Source organism: Passer domesticus, chromosome 9, assembly GCF_036417665.1.
Source record: "Passer domesticus isolate bPasDom1 chromosome 9, bPasDom1.hap1, whole genome shotgun sequence".
Lineage (NCBI taxonomy): Eukaryota > Metazoa > Chordata > Aves > Passeriformes > Passeridae > Passer > Passer domesticus.
This window is the reverse complement of record NC_087482.1, coordinates 45,033,505-45,061,440: the sequence shown is the minus strand read 5'-3', so window position 1 is coordinate 45,061,440 and position 27,936 is coordinate 45,033,505. Positions and strand designations below refer to the sequence as shown.

The window sequence follows — 27,936 nt, the reverse complement described above, 5'->3', positions numbered from 1 at the left end:
GGGTAAGAGGCATCTTTTTTCTTTTTATGGTGTTTGGCTGTAAAACAGAAGTTGCTAAGTGGGTATTCACTATTATGTTGCACTTTATACTTCTGGTATTCAGCACAGGCATTTTAATCTGACTTGGACATCTCAAAATTGGAAAGGAGTTTCTATTGCAAGTGATGGATGCCTCTGCAAGAAGGCTTTGGCCTCAGCACTCAGGCACTCCCCAAAGTTCTGCTTCCTGCACGAAAAACAAATCCTGCTATTTGAACTAGAGGGAGAAAAAGGAGCCATATTTAGACTCTAGTTTAAATATTCCTTAAAGGAACCCAGGTACTTTAATAATGAATGCATCCAAGCATTTCAGCAGCAATAGAAACTCCATGCTCAGAAGGAAAAGAAGCCCAGACTCAGCTGTGCAGCTCAGGTCTATCCCACCCTCTTCACCACCACTCCAGCTCAAACCTCTGCAGAACACCCACTCCAACTCAGCTGAGAGAGTCAAACAACTCAGGCTATTTCACATCAAAGTTTAACAAGCTGGTATCATCCCTCTCACCACAGCAGGCCAGGAAAAGTGTGTGTGGAGAGCACCAGGATTCAAGGCTGCCCACAGGAACCTCAGGCTGATTCCACAGGAACTCCTGATGAACACAGGGGTGGCACTGAAGCACCCAAAGGGCACTCTCTGCTGCTCATATTCCTCCAAAACAACAGACACAGGGACTTGGTTATTTGTTTTAGCTTGTTTTTTCATTTTCAGAAGTGTTTGGAAAAATTAACTGTGTGACCCTCCAGCTGAAAGAATCCCTAATCTCAGCCCTGATGCCAATGCATAAACAAACTTGGCCTGGCTAAATAAGGGTAAATAATGTGTATGTGTGCAAGAGAATTGCAGAGCCTCCAGCAGACCTGCATGAATCACAGATTTCCTTCATATTTTTCCTTCATATGGAGTTTCCTTCACGTAACACAAAGCAGGAGTGGGGAGGCTTCAGATCAGTGATGGCAAAGCTGTGAAGGACAAAATATAAAACATTTCTGCTAGCGAGAAGCACATTGACTTCATCAGTGCTGAGCACAGGGATAATCAAGAACATCCATCAAAACCGTGGATATTGGGAAGGAAGTGTTGCCTGGGAGGGTGGGCAGCCCTGGCACAGGTGCCCAGAGCAGCTGGGGCTGCCCCTGGATCCCTGGCAGTGCCCAAGGCCAGGCTGGACCAACCTGGAACAGTGGAAGCTGTCCCTACCATGGCACTGGGTGAAATATAAAATCCCTTCCAACCCCTGCCATTCCATGACCCACACTAAATACAGTTTTTACAGCCATGAAAGCTGCCTGGGGAGTTCCTCCCTGTGCAGCTCCGAGGTGAGCCCCCAGGGCTGGCCCCCAACACCTGCAGAGGCAGCAGCCCCAGGAGCAGAGCGCGGATTAGGATCAAAAGAACAAACAGAATTTGAACTACTCCTCTTCTGCTTCGCCATGAGGGTATTTTAAGTCTAAGATATGGGTTCATTCCTTGAACATCTTGCCAAAAAAAGAGTGTTGCCCAGCAACTACTAAAACAATGTTCTGGAAGGAGGGAGCTGCTGGACAAATTAACCCAGTGAGTGCCCTTTTTGCCAGAGTTTCCAGCAGCTATTGCAGGGCTGCTGGAAGGCTGGCAGACAGCTCTGCATCCCAAAGAAAGAGCCGTCAGGAATTTCCTGAGCAGCCTGTCAGCCAGACTGCTCTGCTGTAGTAGCAGTGTCTTGCACTAAACAAACACGTTTGGCTCGGCACGAAGAGCACAAACAAACCTCTGCAAAGGCACAGTGCAGCTGCCAGAGAGCACAGAGCAGCAGCCCCAGCTCCAAAGCTGCAGCCCGGGCTCTGCTGCAGCTCCTGCAGCACAGAGGGCTGAGGGGCACTCGCAGAAGAAGGATCTGTGTGTGGATTTCCAGTGGAACGTGGGGCTCCAGCCCAGCTGAGGGTCAGCTCCAGTTCACACTTCCCACATCAATCTGTGCACGTTAAGAGGAAATTCATTTATAGCCACTCCTCAGCTGCACAGTCACACTCAAAGGTGGCAATTAGAGCTTAATAAAAACATGCAATGTCTTTTCTGTTTAAAGAAGTGCAGATAGCTAAGGGAATGTCACACTCTTTCTTTTTTTGGACACTCATACAAGTAGGATTTCTTCCAGGAATCTCATCTGTACACAGTACATTTACAACAGTTAAGTAAAAAAACCTCTTTTGCATATTAACATTATTAAAAAGAAACACCCTAATGAATGCACTCTTCACATTTTTGAAAAGCAGTTTTAGAAGACTTTCAAATTGTTTGGAGCTGGAGGCACGAAGGGCCAGAGAAATGCTGTACTTGAAAAAAAAACCCCAAACACACCCAAACCACGGTATTTAAAGTGGACACAGAAAGCCAGAATAAAAAAAAAAATCTACTGAAATCTTAGACCATAATTGCCATCCAACCTCAAACCACTGACCTCAGGTGCTAAATAATTCTGCTTGGGATGGAAAATAGTAAGAAAACAAATCAGCTTTCACACCTTCCAGTGATCAGATGAATATTTTAATGACCTGGAGGCACCACAGCATTTAACACGTGAAATAACTGCAGGTAAACACTCAGAGGAACTCAAGTGTGCTGCACTGCCTTCCTCTGGAGCTCCTTCCAACTCCAACACTTCACTTTTTCCCATGTAATAACCCTGGAATTCTTTGTTTTTAAACCATCTCATTTACACTTTTACTCCACGCTCCAACCCTGAACACCACCCCCCCTCTGACTCTCAGCTGCCTCTTGCACCTCACCCTTCCCAGGGCTCCCCCACCTCCAGCTCCATCTGTCAGCCACCTTTTCCCACAACTTGTGTCAACAGAGGCAGTGCTGGTGTCCCCAGGATGCTCTGCTCCTTGTGTCCCTCCCAGCTCCAGCACACCCTCCTGTCCCACCACTCACTCCCAGATTCCCTCGCTGCCTTTTCCCAGCACACAAACCCCACCGTGGCTGGGCAGGGGCTGTTTTTAGGAACACATGGCTCAGGCAGGGCTATTTTCACAGCACCAGCAGGTCACCAGTGTTTAGTGACAGAATATCCTCACATTTAGGCACATTATCCCTCCCCTGCAGGCACAGGGGTGGTGCACACACACCCCACTTTGTGCACATGCATTTCAAGGGTCTGAAGCAGAAAGAAAATCCCCCACCCTCCAGAGGAGGGCCTTGCTGCTGCCACCAGATGCAAGGGATTAAATGTAGCCTTGGCAACATGACTTTTTACAACCTGAAGCACCTGTAGTTAGGGGAAAAAGCAGGGTGGATTCATTCTGCCACTGGATAGACAGGCTCGAGTTTCACACTGAATTTTCTTGGAGTCATCTATGCATATCTAAGCAGTCAATCTTGCTTCTAGAGATCTCTCCTCACGTTGATTAAGCATGAAATTTGTATTTACAACAGTTTTACATCTGCCCACGGAAGACAGAGCTGCTCCAAGATGCTCAGAATGACACTTCTCAAAAAATGGTACCAAAAAGGAGATCCCCAAGCCTGGCCAAAGGTGACAGGCTCAGTGTCCCTCCCAGGAGGGGACTGACCTGCACCTGGACATAAACCAGGTCACAGAGCCACAGAAGTATTTTCCCAGTCCTCTGTAAGGGGACAATCCAAGTCGCTCCCACTTGATTCATTTTCTTCTTGCTCCAAGAAGATCTCTGAACATTCCTTCATAATCACCAGTGCCTGACCCCACTCCTCAGGCCTGCAGTTGCTGTGATGACCAACATGATTTGGGCTGGAAGGGACCTCAAAAGTCACCCCCTTCCACCCCCTGCCATGGCAGGGACACCCTCCCCTGCCCAGGCTGCCCCAAGCCCCACCCAACTTCCACATAAAAATGGAATATTTTCCATTTCTGGTGAAGATGAGGTGATAAACTCCATTATTACTTCTTCTGAACATATTTATCACGGAAAGCATTTTATCTCAGACTACACTTACAAAGTACGTGTATAAATAAGAGAAAAGGCTGCTAAAATTTTATGACTTTTGTTGCCATTTACCATTAAGCATAAACCTCCCCATGAAAGCTTCGCTGAAGTAACTACAAAGGTTGGAAAAGGTTCACACCATTCTTTCTCCCTGTATAAATTATAAGTAATATGAGAACATTTACAATGTCTAACCACGGTGTTTTATGTCAGACAAATGTCTCTCTGTACTTGCAGTTCCTAAACTGTGCTAGCAAGAATTGCCTTTTTCTCATTCTTTCCTCTCTCTCCGTCTCTCCCTCCGCCTCCTTCTGCACCCAGCAGTCTCAGTCAAATCTGCCTTTATTCTTCCATACCATTTTAACATCAAGAATGCCTCCAAAGTCAAGGCTCTGCTTCACATAACAGCATTGTTTCTTCCTGGAGAGCTTACCACTGAATGCTGAAACTTCCCCAGGTTGCCTCTTTAGGGTTCAATTATCTGCTCTTCAGTTTTCCAGGAAAAAGGGAGAAAAACCAACAAGAACTCACAGACTTCAGAAGTATTTTAAAAGGAGAGCTTCATTATATGTGACATCATGTCATGGCAAAAAAAAAAACCCCAAAATCACTCAAATAACAGCAAGCAAAACCAGCAGTACAGACTGAATATAATTTTTAAGGGCAATCACCTGCAGTTCTGGCCAAACCTGAATAGAATTATGGTGATTTTGAGACCCTGATAAAGGCAAAGCATAACCAAGGAAACAAGACTTATCCAAAGAAACAAGACACAGGTGCTGCTACACCTGAAACAATAAAATCCAGACCAAACTTGTAGAATATTTGGCTGAGTTATCCTCTGGGGAAAAGATGCAACCCAGGGGTGAGAAAAAGAATTCAAGGTCTTTGCAAACAGAATCCCAGTGAGTGCTTCTCTTCCTGTCTGAGGCCTTTCTTGCACAAGGCAGTCCTTGCCAAACTGAAAAGCAGAGCACTAATTTCTTATCACTGAGCATAAGTTTCCTGGCAGAATGAAAGCAAAGCCCAAGGTAGCTCATATCAAATTAGGTCAGATAACAATAGTTGTGGCTAACACTTGCTCCTTTTTATTTTCCTCCTCCCCGAGGTTTGGTACTGGGTAATTAGGAAGAAGGTGTGATAGAATGGAGAAAAAGAAATGAAATTCCCAGGGATTGTGACCATTTGGACAGATCTGAAAAGCAAACAACTGACAACCCCATCACCTTTACACAGCTTTCTTCATTCCTGGGTTTGGCTGGGACAGAGTTAATTTTCCTTGCAGTAGCTGGCAGAGCCACATTTTGGATTTGAGCTGGAAGCTGTTGCTGACACAGGGATGTTTCAGTCACTGCTGAGCAGATCTCTGCTCCTCACCTCCCATGAGGGCTGGGGGGCACAGCCAAGCCCAGGATGTCCCAGCCCATGGGCACCACACGGGATGCAGAGCTGGGAGTGCCTGCAAAGGTGGCATTTGTCTTGGCCCAGCACATGGGAAATGGGGAATCAATTCACTCTTCTGCTTTGCTGCTGGGTGAAGCTTTTCCTTCATCTATTGAACACTCTTCCTCCCCCAGCTCTCTCCCCCAGCCCACTGGGTGGGCTGACTCTGGTTAAACCACCACAGTCCCACAGACACTCAACACACACATTTTTTCCTCATGGGTTGTCATCCATGGAAGAAGATGACACTAAAATATGCTACAGAAAGCACAGAGGCCAGAAATTGTTACACATCACTGCACAAAGCAAAGGATCATTTCTAGGCAGAAGGGTAAGGAGCTGTCTGACCAACTTACCTCTGAATTTTTTGGGTGGGTTGTTAAGATCACCTGCTTCTGGCTGCACAACACACCGATCATCCACAAGGCTGCAAAGAAATGAGCAGTGAAGTGAGACTCCATCCCCTGCAGCCCCTTCCCTCCTCCTCAACAAAACCAAAGTCGTTCGCTTGCAATATTTCATCCGAGTGGCCACTTCAGCAGAAGACATTCCCCAAATGCCAACTTATGCCAGATCTTTCTAAGAAGCATGCAGCTAATTTTTACTGTTGCCCAGAGCTATGCTCCTGGTGGGTGGGACAATAAATAAGTCATTGCTCCTGTGTTGTGCATCATCCTTATGCTCATCCCCTGCTCGAGGTGCAGACAGAACAGCCCATATTCTAGGGAGGTGACAGACAGCCTCAGAACAGCTCCTGCCTCTTGGACAGATTTGAGTCACGCTGTAAACGTGTTTATATGAATAGAGAACAGGGAAATATGACAGCTATGCAAACTGGACACTGACCCTGTGACCCCTCCAGTGTTAAGAAATGGCAGGAAGAGTCACTGCCACAATAAAGATTGGCTCCTCAGAGAAAGGAAGGCACAAATGTACCCTCCTGCTCACCAGCCAGACACGAGGTGAGCTGAGGGATTGAACCAACCTCCTCCTGTTCTGCCAGGAAGAGGGGGAGCTGGACAAGCAAACCCAAGAGATTCCAAGAGGGAATGCCAGGACAGAGCTGTCTGTCCCTGCACAACCCCCACAGGGTCAGCTGAAATCCCAGAGAATAAAGGGAATGGTAAATCCCAGAGAATAAAGGGAATGGTTAGGAAGCCCCTGTTCCCACTGCTCTGCCTGAGCAGCTTTGGATCAAGGTGGAGTTGGGCTTTTCCCAAACACTGCTCCCAAACTGGGAAATTGCACCTGTAACCAAACACTTTGGGGCTTGATTTGATCCTAAATGACTCAATTTGGCCCCTTGCAACCAATCTGTCAAAGAGGCTTTCTACACAAACGTAGAAAGTAAAACTCCAAGGTCAAAGGTTTGAGAGGTCCATTCTCATGCAGAATCAACTTGAGGAAGACTGAGACCTAGAATATGAGAGTTGTTCCTTGCAGAGGCTGCTCACATGCAGGGAGCATCTTGAGACAACAATTAGAGAAAATAAGGAAGTGCATGAAAATTAAGAGATCATTGAAAGTAAGAGGGCTCAACAGTTTTATGCATCTAAGATTTGCATATGCAAACATTCAGAGTGAATTGCTTTTTCCCCATGGATTTTCTCCCTACTCAGTACTATATTTATATATAATGTGCTCCAACATGAATGGTATTAACATTTGGGCTGAAGCACCTGCTTCTGGTGAACAAAGGGCCAAAAATATCCAGGAAACAGGTTACTCTGATCATCCCATACAGATAATCTCAGTGCAATACACCCCTCTCATCTGAGATTAAGTTGAAAGTAAAGAGGAACTTCCCAAACTAGTAAGAGGAAAATTTTACAGGGTGAGAAACACGAAAGGGGATATATTGTACACCAGTAATCATCATGATGACAGCACTGAGTTTGGGAAACAGCATGAGTAAAGTTCTGATTAAGCAACATGTCATAGGAATATTCAATAGGAACACTCTTCAGAGATTTAGGACAGCATTAGAATGTAGAGTGGTATCTGCTCCTCAACTTTCAGGAACCACAGAACAAGTCACTACACATCGTTATGACATCAGACTGTCAAAACTCCACATGGGCTGGAGGACAATTACACCAAATCTTTCCTTTGCTGCTTCAATTTTCTCCAGGACAAAGACTAAATTAAATATGGGACAAAACTAATTTGATTACAAAGGCTTATTAAGATTATAATGCATTTCATGTTTCACATAGCAATTAGGATTTCTGGCTTAAATTAGGCTCAGAGATATGTGGCCATTATATAATGCAGTTACCTTAAAACAGCACTAACCAAATCAAAGGGGAGGCCTGAGCACTGAGGGGTCTTTAGGCCACGAGAACATCTCATCAAGCCTAGGAAACACAAGTGCTCGGGGCCTGTCATGTCCACAAGGACCAGCCATGGTGAAAAACATCTGCTCAGCAATGCCCTCAGAAGCCACAGCCACTGCACACTGGTCATCATGCACCGCATGGGGTTCCACATGGCAGAACAACTTTCTACTAGGTCTGGAGTTATTGACTGCCAAACTCAGGACTGCCGAACTCTTCAGGACTGGGAAGAGGAACGGTAGGCAGATGTAGAGGATAACTCATGTTGCCAGTGCTCAGCAGATAGTATTTGGCCCGTCACACAGCTGATCCAGGGCTGCAGAGTGCACGTGTCATATTTGACGAGGACCTGGGAAATTTGTCAAATACATTTGCCAAATACTATTCGACCAACCCTACTTACTACATGCCCTGCTTTTAGCATACCTTCTCTCCTTTCTGGCAGCATCCCATATTTTCTTCTCTTTCCTATAATAGATCATGGTGCATCTTCAGTGTCTGCTTCCTTCTCTGCCCCCTTATTTTCCAGAATCCTAATAGCTAGAGGACTAAACCTACAAGTTAGTGTGGAGTCACTCAGGTGAGATTCCAGCCCATCGTTTCCTGCCGAGGCACTTACCAGGATGCTGTCTCTGTACCCTGCTTGGGAGCTCCATTTATCAGATGGATCTGGGCTGTAGGCATCAAAAAATGTGCTGTGACTGCACCCACCCTGAGGCCCTCAGGGCTGCTGGAAATGAGCAGGGCAGGCTGTGTGTGTGCCCCTCGTGCCACACGCTGCAGGGGCCAAGGTGCTCCTGGAGCTGCTCACCCTGCAAGGGCTCCTCCCCAAGCAGCACCCAGCTCCTGCTGCTGGCAGAGCTTCCTCCTCAGCAGGATCAAACATTCCCTGGCCCTCCTCAGAGCTGCCTTCCAACCCCATGGCCCTGCTCTGCCAGCTCGTGCTTTTCCCACGTGAAAAGCTGATTTTGTGGTTCATGGAGCAGCAATCCCTTCTCCCTGCTGCAGAGCACCTGCCCCTGTCCCTGGGGAAGGCAGCACCAAGGGGGCAGGAGCTGGCACCACACAGCTCCCACTGCAGCTCCAGAGCTCTGGCAAAGCACAAGGGCCAAAACATCTTCTCATTGATAGGAGGAAAACAATTTGGTTTGCAGGAGAAACCTCAAATTAAACCTTAAATTTTAAGGCCAAACTAGCTGTAGTGGTGAGTTACTGGTATTTAAACTGCTTGGCTTTATTTGATTTATATCAAATAAATTGGGGGTTTGATTTATATTTTCGTTAGATATACATAATTTTTACACTATTTCCATTGCCTGTGCTACATCCTTTGTGCAGTCAGCAGAGTGCACTGGGGTCTGCTCATCCCTGACTGGGGGAAGGGGCAGGGAGGGACAGGACGGGACACACGGATGGACACGGGACAGACAACAACATGAAAATCATTGGGTTGCATTCATTCCCCTCTCCCCCTCCACCTGACAAGGTTCCTCCTCCCCACCAAGGACATCAAACTGCACCACAGCCATGGACACATCTCCAGCCTCCCAAAATCTACCTTGCCAGATTCACTTTAGGCCGTTTTTAAATGTAGGGCCAAATCTAGCCATAAAGCTCCCTTGCTTTAGCCAGTATTCCCTGGGATCAGGCTCAGGAGAGCTAGCTGAGCTCTGCTAGTCCTTCTTACGGTGTTTTTAATACAAGAGAACAGCTGTTCTTACCCCAAAGTGCTAATAAATCCATTTGTTGAGCCCTCTGCATAGAGAGAACAAATATCTCCAATATGAAGGAAGCTCGACATCTTGTCAGTCATCTCTGGCTTATTGCCCCTGGAAGAAAGAATAAAGCACAACATGAATCAGGCAGAATTCCTTGGTGCAGCTACCAGAGGTTACAGCAACAGGAGCCCTTGCCTTTGATTGTTGGTTTGTTTGAAAAACCGAGCAAGTTCTCGCAGTGGAGCTTCAGGTATCAAAGAAAACCCAGCAGGCCAGAGTGCTTGCTTGGAAAAATAAACCAGGGATGAAAAACAAGCAGCTACTGGCATCCCATTCCACGTGGGACTGCTTCACAGGCAGGCATTCATCCCAGAGGATGCTGGATTTCAGTGCAGCTGCACCAACCCATTCCATCCCACCTGCCAGAGGGAACAGGGGAGAGGGGACTGCTGCATATTTGTATCTAAATCACGTTTCTTTGCCAGAATTCAGGGTTTTTTTAACCATCCTTTAAAGCTTCTCCTTTGTGCTGGAATGGTGCTCATGAGAAATTCAAAATATTGACCTGATTCATGACACCAGCAGCCTCCTGCTCACACCCACAGGCCCAAAACCAGAATTAGGTGAAGACCCACTCTGCATTCCTGACAACAGATTTTGCATGTTAAAACAAAGATTAAGATTTTTCCAAAGTCAAATGCTTTATCAGGAAACCAAATCCTTGTGAAATCAGTAAGACTTCAATCCTGGGTTTAAAATAGATGGCTTAAATGTAACACTGAGGAGACAGACACTGAGTGCTGCCAGCTTCAACTGTATTAAGACCTTGATTTTCTCTAAAGCCCCAAGTCCAGATGACACAGGATCCACCAGTCATTCCAATAAATATAGACAAAAATTGAGTTTCAATCTGTCACAGCAACAAAGAGCCAACACGAGCGTGGGTTAAAAACCCAACAGAACAGATTTTCAAAGACCTCTTTCCCAAGCCCGTTTACGGGTTTCCTGGAGATCCTCCCAAGCCCTGCTTTTTGATCAGCGAGTTCAAAAGGCCCAAGCAGCTCCTGTGCTCGAGGTCTCAAACAGCAGGAGCAGCAAGGCTCTTCCAGCTGCTGCTCCTGGCAGGCTGTGAGCCCTGCCAGCCAGCACTGCCCAGGAAAAAGAACTCAGAACACCTTCTCCCTCTGTCTCCATCACACCCAAAGAGGTGCTCAGTGCTGCAAGAGCAGAAGGGAGCAGCAGGAGATTCTGCTCGTTCTAGAGCACAGGGATGAACCCCTCCTTTCCCTAGACAGTGTCTCGTTTTCCAGAACCATAAGGAGCAGGTTGTTAGGCAAGCTTGGAGATCAACAAGGAGATCTGGAAGGTGATGTTTGCAGCTATGGAAGGGCAATAAAAACCTAGAGTTACACTTTTCTTCTGAAAAGCTCCAAGCAGCTCTCCCTCCTCACTCCCAAAGGATCTGTGCTGCTGGGAACAACAATTACAACTCTCATTATTATTAAATCAAAGCACACCACGGACATTCTATCCCTGCAAATCTGTGTCACTGGTACAATGAAAAACAAATCCAGAAAACCAAGAGATAAGAGGCCAGGCTGCTGTGCAGGTGAAGGGGTCTCAGCTCCCCTGGAAGCAAAGCTGGGTGCACACCACACCGAACCCTTTGGCTCCAGGCTGCCTGTTAAATGCCAAGTCCTTCAGCCACTGCATGTTACACAGGCTGTTCCCATTCTTTCTTGATAAGTGGACAGAAAAACATTGCTACCTATTTTAAGATAAATGCCAAGAAACATACAGAAATATGCAGAGTGACTGAATTAGCAGCACTGGAAATACAACTTTCCCCATTTCCTGACTTGGATGTTAAACTTCAGACTAAAAAACTTTTTATCCCTCAAAATTAGGCTCAGTCCTGAATTAATACAGCCCAAAGCAAAAGCTGTCAAAGCCAACAAAAACCACATGTATTCCCAAATTAACCCTTTCTACCTGGCATTATTTTTGCTTTCCAGGCTGTGGGGGGGATTACTTTTTCCTCACAAGAAGCAGATGTTCACCACAGCTGTTCTCAAGGGAATGTGAAGGTCAAAACTATTGACTTCCATTCGAGATTTTTTTCTTGGAAAAAAAAAAAAAATCTCAGACCATTGCCCAAAACCAGGCTCAGGGATGGACAAGCAAATTCCTGCATCACTTTGCAGGACACAGCCTCAATTTTTCTCACATTTTCTTCACCAAGGAAGACCCCACCATACCATGAAATTGTAACTCTGACGTATGATGATAGCTCAAACCCCTGAAAAAAGGTCTTCTGCATTTTACTGACAATTCCACTAATAGAATGTTTAGAAAATAAAATGTTTATAAAATGCTTTAGCTTTACCCAGAAGCATCACAAAGTTCTGGATAACAGAAAGGTGGCGTTGAGCCTGGCAGCAGTTCAGTGCATTGAACAGCTGGGCTCTTCACCAATCCTCAGAATTTCTGGATGCTGGGCTCTTCACCAATCCTCAGAATTTCTGGATGCTGGGCTCTTCACCAATCCTCAGAATTTCTGGATGGGCTTGCAGAGGGATCCCTGCAGAGCTGGTTTGGGGTGCAGCCTGGAACCCCAGCCCCTGCTGCTCCCACCAGGAGAGCTGTGCTGCAGTCTGCCTTCACAGAGGGCTGAGCTGGCTCCAATACCCTTGTTTCCCAAGGCTTAGGCAGGGATTAATCACCGTGTAAATCCTCACTGCCCCTTCTCCTGGATTTCTGAACACTGCTCTAACACCCATCCCCAGCACACCAGGAGATGCTCCAGCACCACCTGGGGAAGCAGGGAGCCAATTCCCCCCTTCTAAAACCCTGATTTATCCTCAGTCCAAAGGAACCCTGGCTACCTCTGCTCTTTAACAGCCAAAAGCAGTCCCACTGACACCTCTCCTGCAAAAGCTCAGCTTGGCCAGGGCTCAGGACCAGGCTGGACTGGCAGATGGAGAAGGGACTCGGGATCCCACAGGCTCCCCACACAGGAGGGAACAGAGTCATTGCTGCACTCATTCAGCTCCAAAGCTTTTTACAGTCCCCTCACAAGGGACTGACAAAACCTCTCCAGTTACTGGCATCACACACTAAATGATCAGCCACCTCAGACGGAGGCTTTTCCTACCTCTGACAACTGGGAAATGAAGCAAAAATTGGAAAGTTTTTAAGAGCAAAGTTCCCAGGCACCCGGTTTGAAAACCTTTTTCTAAAAGATGCTGTCAACAACAGCTGACCATGCTAATCCTCCCAAAACCAGACCTCTGTGGGGGTCATCTTTGATTATTTTCTTCAGCAGGACAAGCCAGAAGCGGAGGCAGTAAAAATCTGTCAGCCTTGGCACATTCATCCCGAGTTCCAGCACAGGGAGACCACGGGGACTGAGGAGAACAGGTTTGCTCCTGGACACGTCACTCAGAGCATCCACGAGTGTCCCCTGGCTGAGGAGGGGACAGTGCCCTCCCCGAGGCACTGACCACACACAGGATGGGCACCAGAACTCCTGCACGTGCAGGACAGCAGGATTTTCACACCCTGCCAGGGCCTGGCTCTCGTGGGTACAGCACAGCCACGCTGCTCCAAAGGCAATTGTGCTCCATGGACAAATACAACCATTACCCCACTATTTATTTGTTTTAGATACGCCAGTGCCAAGAGCAACTGATTTATACTAGATGAGGGGACGGCCCTAAGAGAACATTTGTAGTTATTCTGTGCATAATCCCAGTTTTAATGGCACTTTCACAGCCCTGCAAGAGGGGATTCCTGCAGGAAATTCATCCTGTTCCAGCTGAAACATGGCAGGGTTACCCAGGGAGCATTGTCCTCCTCCTCCCCTTAAACACTGCAGGAAAACAAGAGTCCCTCTAGGTAAACTCACTTTAAAAAAATCAAAGATGAAGCACTGATAAGCACGGCATTATCTAGCAAAAATGAAGTCAGGTTTCTCCAAGCAGCTTAACTCAGGTGGCAGCAACACCAACAGCAGCAACCCAAGCTGTAAAAATAATGTTCTTTTCTCACTGAGCTGAAGGTTCACGTTTTAAGAGCCAGAAGGATTTTCCAGGCTACAAAAGAAACATGCACTAAAAGTGGACTGTACATTGAGAAGTTAACTGTATCTGCCCACAGACATCAAAAAATTCCTGAGATATGAACACATTCTACAGTAATATTTTTAAGCCCTGAAAGCCTCAATATTTATAATTCTGTTGGTGACTGTTTCCTCATGTCTATATCAAAGTTAGTGGCTCAGTATGTTTTATATACAGCTTATCTGCACAGGAAAGCAAAAATCAAGTTTCTGTTTAAGGAACTGACTAAAATAAATAAACAAACATAAAAACCTGCTGAATTCCATGTGAATTTCAAGAAACTGACCTACAAGTGTTTCTGCCAGCTCTGCTCTGTGGGGCTGGATCTGAACGTGCATTAGCTCATTTCAGGCAGAGAATTAAAGCCAGGAAAACCTGCTATTCAGCCCAGGACTTTCAGGACTTTCCCCCCTGCTCTGGAGATCACAAATCTGCAGCACACCATGAGTGTGATCTTCTGACTGAAGAGAAAGCGACACAGCTCCGGGGTTCAGTTCTGATTATTTCTTACTACGGATTATCTTGTGTGCATCTTCAACCCAAGCTGCTTTTCCTACAGTGGAAAGGGCTGAACAGGACCAGTTCTGAAAGGCAGAGGAAGGGTTTGCACAAGCCCTTGGCCACGGTTTGTCCCCAAAGCCAAGGAGAAGCTCTGCAGACCCAAAGCAGCTCTCAGGACCCTGCTGGGTTTTAGGGCACGAGCAGAGCATATGCTCAGCCTAATGGCCTCGAATAAGGCAGGATAAGCTTAATATAGTGCCTGAAATTCAATCCTTTCTCTCATGAAAACACGTTTCATACGGGCAGTAAAAGCAGGATTAGCAGTGAAAACACCACGACATCAAACTGACTGCTCCACATCAGATACCTCCAGGAGACAGCTGCCTTTGGAAACGCTCAGAACGGGAAATGCAACTGCTTTGTAAACATTTCACGCTAATTCCTCCCATCGCTCATCTCACTCCCGATGCTAAGTCAGAAAAAAACAGGTTTCAAGAGCAAGTTTGCTTTCCTTGAAGAGCGAGTCAAGGCCCCGTTTGAAGTCCCTCCTCACAGGGACTGCTGGTGACAACATCCCTGCCCTGTCATTCCTCATCTCCAGCGTTTGTGAAAAGGCTTTTTCAAAGGATTCAAAGCCACTTCCCCGACTTCATGTCTCGCACGTCTGCTTTGTGTGGGATTTTAATTCTTTACCCCGCGACTGCAAATCCTGTTTGTAAAATAAACGAGCCCAAATGTGTCTTATTGCCGACTGCCTGATTCCCAGCAAATGGGATACAAATGACTGTGTCTTCCTAAAAAGCTTTAATGATGTTTGTTTAGAGCCAGAAAAGCTCCTTGCTGTGCCCTGCAGTCCCAGGATGTGCTCAGGTCTCCCCTGGCTGTGGTTTAGTGCTCAATTCAATAAACACTGCCAATTTTATATGTACTGCTACCAGAACTGGAGCAGCACTTTATCAAAGTCTCTTTCACTATCTCGGCTGTTTAAGAATAGAAACTCCAACTGTACTTAAGTGTTTCAACTTCATTACTGCCGACAGGAAATTCCAGAGTCAAAGTTTAATTCTGTTTCAGTTTTTGACAGAAGCAAGACCAGAGTTTAAGGGCAGAGAGACAACAAAGAAGCAAACACAAAGAACTGCTTAATAGCATAAGAAGAATCAGCCAGAAATTAACAGATCTGAGAACCCCCAAGACCAGGTAGGTCTGTGTTTGAATTAAATGGAATCAGGTCATTAATATTGGTAAATCAGGCCAAGCAAGTTAACACTTTTTAAATACAACCAAACACTATTATCCTGAAAATCTAGTGCTTAGATAATCTGGTAAATCCAAGTTTTACAAGATTACTTGGCTGAAATTTGACCCTACAGACTAATCAAGATTTCATGTGATTTTTTTGGATAATACCCACACAGCATTTTGTATTTTCACAGGTACAGCTAATTTGAAAATCTGAACCCAAACCTGATGTTTGTCACTCAGTAAAAAAAGGAAGATTTCCTCCATGAGGATGCTAGGAAAGATTCCTAAGAATCCCATTAGAACAGCCAAAGGAGGGAGGAAGTGCTTGATTTGAAAGCTCACCCAGTGAATAATCACCATGCTGGGGCTGAGGACAGAGCTCTGTCATCTGCAAAGCTTCTGACTTAGCAGATCTGAAAGGAGCTCTTTGCACTCGCCAGGGAAAGGCAAACAGAGGGATTTTGGGATGTGGAGCAGCCCTGTCCCGATCCAGGATCCTCTCACACCTGCAGCAGGACCCAGCTCAGGGAGAGCTCAGCACTGCTCTTTATGCACACGGAGTTCCATTTCAGAGCCTGCACCTTAAAAAAAACCTATCAGTACAGTACATTTATCTACCACAGGATCTTGTTTTCCCTTCAGCTGCAACCTTTCATGTCCAGGAGGCTGCTATGCCACCCATGGGCGGCTGATGAACCGTTAGATTAAGAGCAGAAATGCACTTTCTCAGACCAAGGATTTTTCCTCCTGACACTTCAAATGCAGCAGATTTTTTCCTCCAATTTCCAGGCCGAGCAGGCAAGATGGAGGCTGGGGAAGAGGGGAAGGAGGGAGCAGCACAGCACTGTGACTTTCTCAAGGACATGCAGCAGGTCAGACTGGGGCCCAGATCTGAATCCAGGTCTCCCAAATCCCCATCCACCAGCCCACACTCCCCTCTGCTCCCGGGGGGAGATCAGACTCCTGCACATCTCATCAAGAACAGACTTCCCCTTCCGCTAAAAATAAGTAGGAAGAGCAGTGTAAATTCACACAGCAAGATGAGGGCCAAGTTAATTACATCCTATTCATACTATTTGCCGCTCCACAGATAAATAGATTTATCATATCAGTGACAAAGTTATTCAGAAGTTACTGTTTCATAGGTGCAACTGCAGTTTAAGAAAACAGATAAAGCAACTCATTTTGGTAACTTTAACCTCAATAAAACCTCAGTACAGGAAAGCAAATGTGCACAATGTTCTTTTCTCCTTAGAAAGGACGCCTGCTTTTTTTTGTTGTTTTTTTTTTTTTTTTTTTTTTTAATTATTTGCTCAGTGCAACCAGACAAGCTAGCTACAGAAAATTCAAGTCAAAAGCATGGAAGTTACACTCTGACAGCAATCCCTTACACAGCAGCCACTGGCAGAGGTAAGAAACATGACTGACAGGTCCTATTGACAGGCATCTGCAGACAGCTGGAAAAAGAAACTCCATTAGAGACACACTGTCAGGAGAAAAATATCATTTTGTTCCAAACTAAGTACGACCTGACAGCATCTTCTCAACCCCATTAAAAGTGAGGAGCACTTGCTGAAGCTGATACTTCCTGAAGCCCATCCTTGCTGGCTCCAGCCCTGCTGGGAGGAGGCAGCCTGGACGTCAGCCTCTGGACGAGGCCCCGATGAGCACACAATGTTTTCCAGCATATTTCTATCAGGAGAGAGCTGGAACACGCCAAAAGGACCAGGACAGCCAATGTCATGGGGAAAGAGAGCAAGCTTGGTTTATTACACCAGCTGGAGCTCGGCCAAGGAGCAAAGATGGCCAGGGAAGAAGAGGGTACAGAACAGTCCCAATGTCACCTGCATGGCCAGGTACCTGCTGAGGGCTCACCACAGCAGGGGCTGCTGCCTGCACCCCACATCAACCCTCGGCACTCTTCGGCAAACCCAACACTCCCTGAACTCAGCATTTCCTCTCCTGTAGCTATGATATTTTAGTGAGAAATCCTCTGCTAGGATTTTTTTCTTTCCTGAAGCTCTCAGCTCCTCAGGACAGGAAAAATCCTAGCAGAGGATTTCTCACTAAAATATCATGGCTACACTCACCTGTCCCTGAGCAGCCTCCACGCCCCTGCAGCTGCCATGCCCTCTGTCCCCAGTGCCTGACCCCTTCCCCTGCACGTCCCACTGCCCTGTCCCCCCTCAGCCCTGTCCCCTCTCCAGCACCGCACCTCGGCGGGGGCTCCCTCTCCTCCATGGCGGGCGCGCTGTCGGGCTCCAGGGCTGGGCTTGGCAGGGTGTCCCCCGGCACACCTGGGTCCCCTCGGGCAGAGAAGCCAAGGCCTGAGTCCCTCTGGGCAGCCCCTGCTCCTGCGGGCTCCGAGGGCTGTGCTGTCCCCAAGGCAGGACCTTCCCGTGCGCCGCTCGTCCCTCCCGGACACCTCGGCCGGCTCCCGGCTCTCTGGATAAAACCTCAGCGCCCGGGACAACCAGCCCAAGAGGAGGAGCCACTGCCAGCACATGATGAGCACGTGTGGAGAGCCACTGGTGGCCAAGGGACCTACTTTGAGCTCAAAAGCCCCGATGGGCCGGGCTGCGTTACAGATGAAGGCTCCAGTTCCCAGGCTGGCTTGTACCTGTTGGCCTCCCAACTGTAATTTTCCAGAAGGCAAAGGTTCAAAATACTGAACCACCCACGAGCATTAGCATCTGAATCTAGTGAACACTTCAGAGAGGAGCAGCCAAGGACTGCAGAGTTATTTAAATCAGAAGTTCTCAATTAACCCTTCGGATCAGGCTGAGGTCGGTGTCTGCATCTGTGGCCATGTGTTTCTCCTGGGATGCAGATGGGACAGAGCTGGACTGCAAACAAAGCTTTCTTCTTCACAACTTCTTGGCAGATTTCGGAATTTCTGAAGAACTGGTCAGGATGGGCCAAGGCACAAAGAAATGTTTATACAAGTTTCATGCAAAACTGCTACTAAACAATTGCATAAAATAAAAAACAAAGTACAGCCTTTGGGCAGCAGCCATTTTTTGGCCTACTATGATCAGAAATTTCTTCCATGTGCGTGCCCAGAGATTATCATCCTCTAACCACAGAAGATCATGCACCAGATGAGGAGAGGATGAACTGCCTGTGCCATTGTGACACTGGGTTCAACCAACCAAGCCTCTTCCTTTAGAGCTCAGCACATTACTGCAAAAGCAGAGGCATTACCCAACATCTAGCCCAGAAACATCTGGCATTTCCATTTCTCAGAGCTACTGCCCCTCCTTTGATCACCTCTGCAGCCAAATGATCACAGAGTCACAGACTGGTTTGGCTTGAAAGGACCTGAAAGATTATCTCCATCCACTCCCTTCCACTGGACCAGGCTGCTCCAAACCCTGTCCAGCCTGGCCTTGGACACTTCCAGGGGGTATCATCAGTGAGATATGAACACAGCTTCCTACAGCACTCTTCATGATGGCGTTCTGGCACGTGAGGATGCAATCACACTGCCACAAGCCACAAATGCAAAATCAAGGAACACAGACTTCCACGCACACTTCCAACCCATTTTCTCTCCAGAGGGTTAACTTGCTCAGATATCAACTGACAGTTTATTCTCCATAGAACGCTGCTAGGAAGTTCTGATCCAAGTTTTGACAAGCTTAACCAAAACCACAAGCATGAAAATGAAACTCCTCCGAGTTCAGAATCCACAGCTGAATGTTGCAGCTCTCCTCGCTTGAATTACAGTTCCTGTAGTTTCCATTTCATCTTTTTCAAAGAACACAGAATGGTTTGGGTTGGAAGGAACCTTGAAGATCATCCCACTGCACCCCCTGCCATGGGCAGGGACACCTTCCACTACCCCACATTGCTCCAAGACCTGTCCAGCCTGGCCTTGGACACTTCCAGGGATGAAGCAGCCATGGCTTTTCTCAGCAAATTTGATCCCATAAACCACAAGTGCCCTGAAGACATGGAAATGTACTTTCTCAACAGGTACAGCACAAGCAAGAGCCACACAAGGAGCCTCTGGATGCCTCTGCCAATCTAACAAGTATTTGCAGCACCCTGGAAAGAGAAATCTGCCTCCATCCCCAGCCTGCTCGTGCCAAGACAGAACGAGGCAATAATTGCTGTAGTCCTTTTGTAGCATCCATGGGAAGCAGAAATTAGACAGGAATATCGAGCCAGATCAAAGCCCGTGCAGTTTTGGCATCCTGCCTCCTGCAGCAGCCTCCAGGAGAGACTGGGAGGAAGAGCACAGGAATCACCTGGAACAGCCATGGACACGGCCAGCATCCACCCTGCAGCACAGGACACTCTCTACTGCTCTCCCAGCACCTGTCCAGGCCACTGGATGAAACTGGGCAGCTTTTGACACCCCAGATTTTGATTATCACACACAAACAGCACAAAAAAAAGGCTCCAGGCCACCCAAGCACCTTCAGTTTCTGTTGCTATCTCAGCAGAAGAAACTAATTTGGGACATCCCGCAATGCACATCTTTAGGAAGCAGGATTTACACCACGGTCTCATTGTGACAGAGATGTTACATTTACATAACCTAGCAGCACATGATTTTCTGCCTCTAAACCCTCTGGTCTCCATAAGCTGCTTTGGTGAGGCCGCCTTCCCTCACACTCACCCACGGGCGAGCCAGCAGCTCGTCTACCAGCTACTACAGAGCCACTACCCTCATCCCACCTCCCACGGGAGCCTGAGATTCCTCCTGGCTTTAAGACAATCCTACAACTACAACTATCTTGTATTTATGGGGTAATAATGTCTCAAAGACTCCCAGTACACTCTGCAAGTTGACACATCAGATATTCCAAAGCATTCTGCTGTGCAATGAGGAACCAGCACAGCCAACAAACCAGCCAGGATCACAGGACCATGGAGGCTGGAAAAGACCTGCCAGGTATCGAGCTGAGCTGACAGCACTGTGCCCACCCAGCCATGGCAGGAAGAGCCACATCTGCTCAGTCTTTGAGCACCAGCAGGGATGGGAGCCCTACTGCTTCCCTGGGCAGCCCATTTCAGTGCTTGACTACTCTTTCTAGTGAAGTTATTTTTCCTAATATTTAAGCTGAGCCTCCCCAGCCCAGCCTGGGGCCGTTCCCTCTCTCCTGTCCCTGTTCCTGGGAGCAGAGCCCGACCCCCCGGCTGTCCCCTCCTGGCAGGAGCTGTGCAGAGCCACAAGGTCCCCCCTGAGCTCCTTTGCTCCAGGCTGAGCCCCTTCCCAGCTGCTCCTGACCCTTCCCAGTTCCACTCCCATCTCTGGACACATTCCACCTCTCAATGTGTTTCTTGCACCGAGGGTCCCAGAGCTACCCCCAAGACTGGAGGTGCCCCAGCAGTGCCCAGTCCAGGGACAGGCACTGCCCTGGTCCTGATGCCACCCCAGTGCTGGGACAGCTCAGGTGGCACTGGTCTCTTTCCCAGGTGGCCAAGAGCAGCTACACCTGCTCCAGGAGCTCCCCAGAACAAGCAGCACCTGCCCTTCTGATGGCTCCAATTCAAGGGCAGGTACCAGACAAGGGCTCAGGATATCTGGGCTCTGCTTTAATCCTGCTTGACAGCACTGAACAAGAAGTTCCACCTCAATGCTGTCCATTTCAGCAATTTACCAGGAGAGAGCAGCTCATCTGATGAGAAGCAGCCAAAAGGAGCTTCTGCTTGCAGAGCAGACTTCTGGACCACCCCAATTTGACCAGCCCCTGGGCTGTTCCCTTTTCTCTGGCACACACACAGTACTGGAGGAGCTGCATCCCCAAAATTCACCCCAAACCTGCCACCCTGCAGGTGACCTGTTCTCGTGCTTGCCACGCTGTCAGGGACATTCAGGGCTGTCTTTAGCAGAGGAGTTTCTACAAAGCCAGAGCAAGAGCTCACAGCACACAGCAGCAGCACGTTGTGGCTTGCAGCTCTACCTCTCAGCTGCAATGGCCTCACTTGTCAGCTGCCAGGACTTGAGATTATTTCTTCACTTTAACTCCATTTGTGCATTTTCTAGGCTACAAACAGGTTTGTTGAGGGAGCACAAGAGGGTTGATGGTGCTGTGGGTAAGATCATGTTACAGAACCACTGAGGCTGGAAAAGACTCCCAGGATCATGGAGCCCAAGCTGTGCCCAAGCCTCCCCTGGTCCCCAGCCCAGAGCTCTGAGCACATCCAAGAGTTGCTTGCACACCTCCAGGGGATTCCACAGCCTCCCTGGGCAGCCCCTGCCGATGCCTGACAGCCCTTTCAGTGAAGAATTCCTCCCAAAATTACACTTCTCATTTACAACCAGAGATCACAACTGTCCCTTACACCCCCTCCACCCTGTTCATCAGTCCCAGGACAGCTCCATCCACCCAAACCTGCAGCTCCACCAACCATATCCAAGAAATAAACCAGATGCTCTCCCTCCTGTGCTCTTCACTAAGGCCTCCTCCACCCTCCAACGATGGTGCTCAGGATTAGCACATCTCATAAAAACCATTTCCCCGAGCTAAGCTCCACCCCACGATTGCAAAGGCAAACCAAAGTTACTCCTGTTTGTTTACTTCCTAATTTATGAAACCTGGTAAGAGGAAATTGTTTTCAAGGCTTAATCAACTCTGCAAAACAAGCAGATGGGGGGAAAATCCCTCATCTAAGCAAACACTTTAATCTTGGGGAAATAAGGTATTTTAACCAGAAAAACCCCTGTTATTGACAAACAAGAAGCAGCTTAAAGAAAACACTAGAAATAATCAGCTCAGCATCAGCTTGTTTTGAAACACACTGCAACTGTAGTTTTGTTTTCACAGCAATTCCTTATTTTGGTTTAGGCACACTGAGCACAGCTTCACACAGCTCAGCCTGCGGAGTCCCACAGTGGTCAATTCCCACGTTTGTTTCACCACGTGTCCTGATAACCCTGAATTTCTGGCCGGATGGATGCCACCGGCTTTCTGCACCCACTGAGCAGCCAGGGCTGGGCAGCCAAAGCTCTGCTCCAGCCACAGCAATGCTGTTATTGCTTAAGGACTTACACCAGCACTTAGAGCATGGAATACTTGCTGCGTGAGGAAATTGGTGTACATTAAGGCACAGAAAAGAAAACAATGAGAAATCCAGTGCCCATTAACGTGGCCACAGAGGAAGCACTGAGGGGAAGGAAGGGATATTGGCCTCGCATGGCACTGCCACAGCTGAGCCCTGCAAGGAGAACAGCTCCACCACGGGCCTCTGGCCTGGGCTCAGAGTCAGCCAGTCCTGGGATGCCAGGCTCATTTCCGCGCCCAGCAAAACAGCCTCAAAGGCAAGTAACGGAACACGCTTTAAGAAATAAAACACATGCACAGGTACCGAGCCTCACTAATAAATAAAAGCAGCGGCTCCCACACGCGCTACTCACAGTCACTAAATCTTCATCAGGCAAGGATCTGGATTGTATTAGCCACGTTCTCCCTTCCTGATTTGCGAGCAGCAGGAGCGCAGCCCCATCCATCTGCGGCCGAGCAGGCACAGAACCGCTGCACGCCAACAAACCCAACTCAAGCCTTTCACACCTGTTGGAGTCCTCTTAGACAAACTCCTGGCGGCCACAGCAAACCCACCTGGGGCACGGAGGGCAAGGGCCGAGCAGCCCCAGCCCGTCCCGCTGCACGGAGCGTTTTCCCTGCGGGAAAAGCCTGCCCAGCAGCGGCACAGGGAGCCCGTGCCCCCCGAGGAGCCCAAACAGCCCGCAGGAGCTCGGCACGGGGCCGGGAAGCCGCCCGGGACCGTGGCACATCCCACGTACACGCGCGGGGAATGCACATGGGCCCCCACCCCTTCCCCCGCCCGAGTCCAGTTATTGTAGTCCAGGAAACAGCCAAATATTTGGCCTGTCAGCGGGACCCTCCGAAACATCCACCCACAGCTGCCCGCTTCTTGACCATGTAAGAGGAAGATCGCCCATGGCCAAGTCCCCATCGGCGCTCACGAGTGTTTACATAACGCCGAACACGCCTCACAGCCGAGCCCCGAGCCCGGGGGCACCGGCACGGGGAAAGCTGGAGCCGAGGGGGGCTGCAGGGAGCGGACCCCGCTCGGGCACGGCCGGGGGGCTCTGCCCGGTCCCACCGGGGCTGCGGGGCCGGGCAACCCCGCCGAGCACGGGAGCGCATCCCCTTCACTGCAACTCCCGGGTATCCCCGCCTAGCAACGGGCTGCATCCCCGGGTGTCCCCACCCAGCACCAAGCTGCATCCCTCGGGCTGCGGGACGGGGCTGCCCCGACGGCCGCTCACCGCCGCCCTCCCTGCCCAGCCGTGCCCGCTCTCTCCCGGCCGTACCTGGCTGCGGAGGCGGCGGGGCGGGCTATGGACGGCTCGGCAGCTCCATCCCGGCGGCGCTCCCGGTCCCGCTCCCGGAGGCTGCGCCCGCCGCCGCCTTAGCTGCGCGTCCACATGGTCACTGCGCTCCGCGCCCGCCGCCGCGCCTTAAATAGCCCGCCGGGCACGCTGGGTAAGCGAGTCCCGCCGCCGCCGCGCCGCCGCGGGGGCGCGTCCCGCAGGACTACAGCTCCCAGCGTGCCCCGCGGCGCGCTCCGGGCGGGGGCAGCGGACAGCGGAGACCCCCGGGTCCGTGCGGTCAGTGCCGGGATGGACCCATCACAGTGGTGGGGATGGACCCCCGGGTCCGTGCGGTCAGGGACGAGATGGACCCCCAGGTCGGGGATGGACCCCCGGGTCCGTGCGGTCAGTGGCGGGGGCGAACCCCCCGGTTGGGGACTCGGATGTGTTTTGTTCCCGGGGGTCCGCACAGAGCCCTGGAGCGAGCGGGGGACCAGCGTACGGGAGTACCGGGCACAGGCTGCCTGGTAAACCCGGAGTAAACCGTGAGTAACGCCGGTGCCAGCGCTGTTTGGGGAGCGCAGAGCAGCGGGAAGCTGAGGGCTGAGGTGAGCACCTGGCTGCCCAGGTGCTGTCACCTGTGCCCTGGCTCAGGTGCGAGCCCTTGGCTGAGCAGAGTCCCGGCTGTTCTGCAGGAACGCTCCAAACTCTGGGAATAGCGAGTGTCACGGGAGCTCCTCTTCAATTACAGCACGGGGGTATCACTAACGGGACAGCACAACTTCAGCCAGAATGACCAGCAGCGAATAAAAAATAGTAATATTTCATTTATTTATGGTATTATATAATTATTTATCCTTAAATATTAGCCAAGGTTATTCCCCACAGTTATACCCTGATTTTCCTGCACTCTGTGGCTGCCTGGCAGCACTCAGAGCTGTGCAGGGGTGGGTACAATGTTTGTCTGCAGAACAACTGTATCACTTTAATTGGGATTTAGGGGAAGGAAACAGTTCCCTCCGCTGTCACCCCTGGCTAACAGGTAGGAATGGTGCCCGGCTCCTCGCTTGTTTCCCTCTTTACAGCAGCAGGAGAAGCTGGTGAATGAAACAAGCCCAGATGAGCCAGTTTGAAATCGACATAACTTCCCCATTAAAAATACCTCCAGAGGAGCTGGAGCTGGGGCTCTGGAGCAAGGATATGCAGCAGCTGAAGCTGTGACTCAGGAACTGAAGCGAAGGTCAGAGAACAGAGTTTTATGGGTTTCCTCCATGGCTGCAATACTACAAGCCATTACTCATCAGGAATTTGGCGGAGTAGTGGTGCCTAATATCATTAGATAATCCTAATGAATTCTTGTGTAATCAAATCTAATCTCTGGATGGGTTCAGCAGGAGGAGGCTGCGAGTGGCTGCAGCGGCTCCAGGGCAGTGACAGAAGGGCTGTCACCAGAGCCAGGGGCAGAGCTGTGCCTGCTGAGCACCTTGAGCAGCCTCAAAATAGCTCCAGCACTGTTTATCCAGGGATAAATCCCAGCAGCAGCACTGGGGGGAGCACGGGATCGGGCTGCCCAGGGAGGGAGTGGAGCCTGCCCCTCTGCAGACATTCCTCCCCACAAATACCAAAGGCCACATTTTTGCTTGTGGACTGTGTTTGATTCTGGGTCTTGGTCAGCTCTTCAGAGGCTGAGGAGCTCATAGCATCCCAGAATGGGCTGAGTGCTCCAAGCCCCCTCCAGCCTGGTCTTGGACACTTCTAGGGATGGGGCAGCCACAGCTGCTCTCTCTGGGCACCCTGTACCAGGGCCTCCCCACCCTCACAGGGGCGATTTCTTCCTCATATCCAACCTAAACCTATTCTCTGTCAGCTGGAATCCATTCCCCCTTGTCCTGTCATTACATACTCTGATGGCCCCTCACCAATTCTTGGGCATTCAGCCCAAGCTCTGCAAAGAACTTGCTAGATTTGAAGGGGTGCTGGCAAAGATAAGAAAATCATGGAAGTTCCCAATGCAGGAGAACATTTCCATCTTCAGGAGCTTGCTCTGGCTGCTGCTGCAGGCACTGTGAGCTCATGGGGCTCCTATAATCTTACAGCATTGAAAAGAGGTAAAATTGAGGGCAGTGTGGGAGTGGGAAAGGTCACCTTGGGAGGGACCAGGGTATTCCCTTACAGGAATTTTCCCTGACAATGGGACCTACCGGAGGGCTGGGCTTGGAGCCCACACACCCCCAGAGGGTCGAGGGAATGAACTCAAGAATTCAGAGAGGAAATAGTGAAAAAACACTACTTGGTAGGTATCACTTCAGCCCTGGGAGCTGCACTATGAAGGTTTGGCCCAATTTCACATGTGGTTTCAGTCACAGGAAAACAACTTGTGAGGGATTTTTATAGCTTGCTATTGGAGTACTTTGTTCTTTTTCTCCTTTTCAAACCTTGTTCTGCTCCACTCCTACTTTATTTTTAGCAATTATGGAAATTCAGCACTGATGAAAGATGTTAAAATGAAATGTGAAGTCTTTTATTTGCTTTTTATTTCTATTGTCTTGTTTTGTGTTGACAAATTTACAGCTAACCATTGGCTGTTTTGGAAACATTGCACCTCCAGCCTGCTGGGAGACTTTGTATGGGTTTTGTCTCTGCTGTTTTGGTTTTGTCTCTTTTGTCAGCTGCAGCTCAACAGCCCTGGAAGAAAAACGAGAGCAGAAGATACTCCAGGACTGTGAGGATCAATCTGTCTCCTCTTGCTCATGGCTGGTTTCACAGTGGGGAGGATGATCCCAGAAGGGATCCATGCAGGCACTCAGGGATGAAAAGCACTCCTGACAAATGCTGGAACCCCTCAGCCTCTCATGAAGAGCTGGAAAATCTCTCATTCCCATCACATTTTAATAACAGCAACATCACAAGCGTAGGGACTCGGTGTGAGGAGAGAGAAAAACTAAAGCTAAAGCTAAAACTAATGGCTGAGCACAAAAGGATCCACAGCAGCAAAAGTTCTCCAAGTCCTCAGGAGCTCGGAGTGGCAGCTGGATGTTGCTCAGAAGCAAACTGTAATTATTTCATCTGCTCCCTGGGGAGAGTAAGGAATATGAGCCCTCCTGATGGAGCTACACAAATGATGCACACAATAATTCCAGGAAAAGGAGCCATGAGAACCAGTGGGCAGGATACACTAGAGAGCTGTCCCAGCTCGTTGGAAATCAGCTGATTTTCCTGAATTCCAGCACCACACGGCCAGAATCCCAGGGCTTTATTAAGGAGAGGTTATCCTGACAGACTGCTTTCAGTTCTAGAAGTCTGCAGAATTTGGATGCCTACCTTTTGCTCTCGCTTCAGTGAACTGTGTTGGGAAATATTTAGCAGAAGAAAATAAGTTGGATTTAACTCTCATTTTCACAGACATTCATGCCTTAACAAAGGGCAAAGATCGCCGTGTCAATGCAAAAGGAATATTTCCATTTTCCGACCCCAAGGCAGCAAGGGATTGTTGTATAATTAAGTTTGCACTCGTTTGTTTTCCTGCACTCTGATGCTTTTCTGGAGCACATCACAAGGCAAAAGGGACTAATGATGGATAGTTGGGATTGATCCCTCGAGGCCTCCCAGCACTGCCATTTTACACACACCAAACCATAACACCCCTCCTTCACTCAGGCTTCTCCTTGCTGCAAGCACAAGCCAAAATTACACGGAGCATTTTGAATTAATATCCCGCAGGATGAGTAAAGGTTTATTTCGGCATGGGGGATGATGCAGATCTGTTCTGTTGACAGCTCTGAGCAGAAGCTCCCACAAGAAAGTAAAGATTTTACAGAGTCTCCAACAGCTACAGTGAACTGTGGGAGAAACGAAGAACGCAGAACTGTGATTCCCTGGTGGAGAGGGGAATCCCAAAGCACAATTCCAGGGGGGAACACGCCCTCGGTGCCCTTTATGAGACCCCTGTGTGGGCACTGGAGGTATTCTATGGATGGGTGACATTCCCGTGGTATTTCAGGTCTTTCAGTGGATGGCTGAGCTCCCCCTCGCAGCTCTCTGGAGCTGGGAGCTCAGCAGGGCACTGCTCCAGAGCCACCAGCACGGGCTGGCAGGAACCGCTGGGCATGGGGACAGGGGGGACAGGAGGGACAGTGGGGTCAGGAGGGGAAAGAGAGGGACATGAGGGGACAGGGAGGGACAGTCGGATCAAGAGAGGACATGAGGGGGCAGAGAGGGACATGAGGGGACAGGGAGGGACAATGGGGTCAGGAGGGGACAGGGAGGGACATGAAGGACAGAGAGGGAGATGAGGAGAC

The 27,936-nt window shown here is 49.2% G+C and overlaps 1 protein-coding gene across 1 annotated transcript in view; it reads right to left on the bottom strand.

Moving 5' to 3' along the window:
• The window catches only part of ITPR1 (inositol 1,4,5-trisphosphate receptor type 1), a 157,217-nt gene extending 133,422 nt beyond the window's left edge, over nt 1-23,795 (bottom strand). Inside the window, exons 1-3 of the mRNA XM_064433143.1 lie at nt 23,639-23,795; nt 9,485-9,592; nt 5,784-5,854 (exon numbers count right to left, since the gene is read on the bottom strand). Coding sequence (XP_064289213.1) covers nt 5,784-5,854; nt 9,485-9,576 — 163 coding nt within the window. The 5' untranslated portion in view covers nt 9,577-9,592; nt 23,639-23,795. The remainder of the gene's footprint in view (nt 1-5,783; nt 5,855-9,484; nt 9,593-23,638) is intronic.
• Between the last annotated feature and the right edge of the window lie 4,141 nt (nt 23,796-27,936).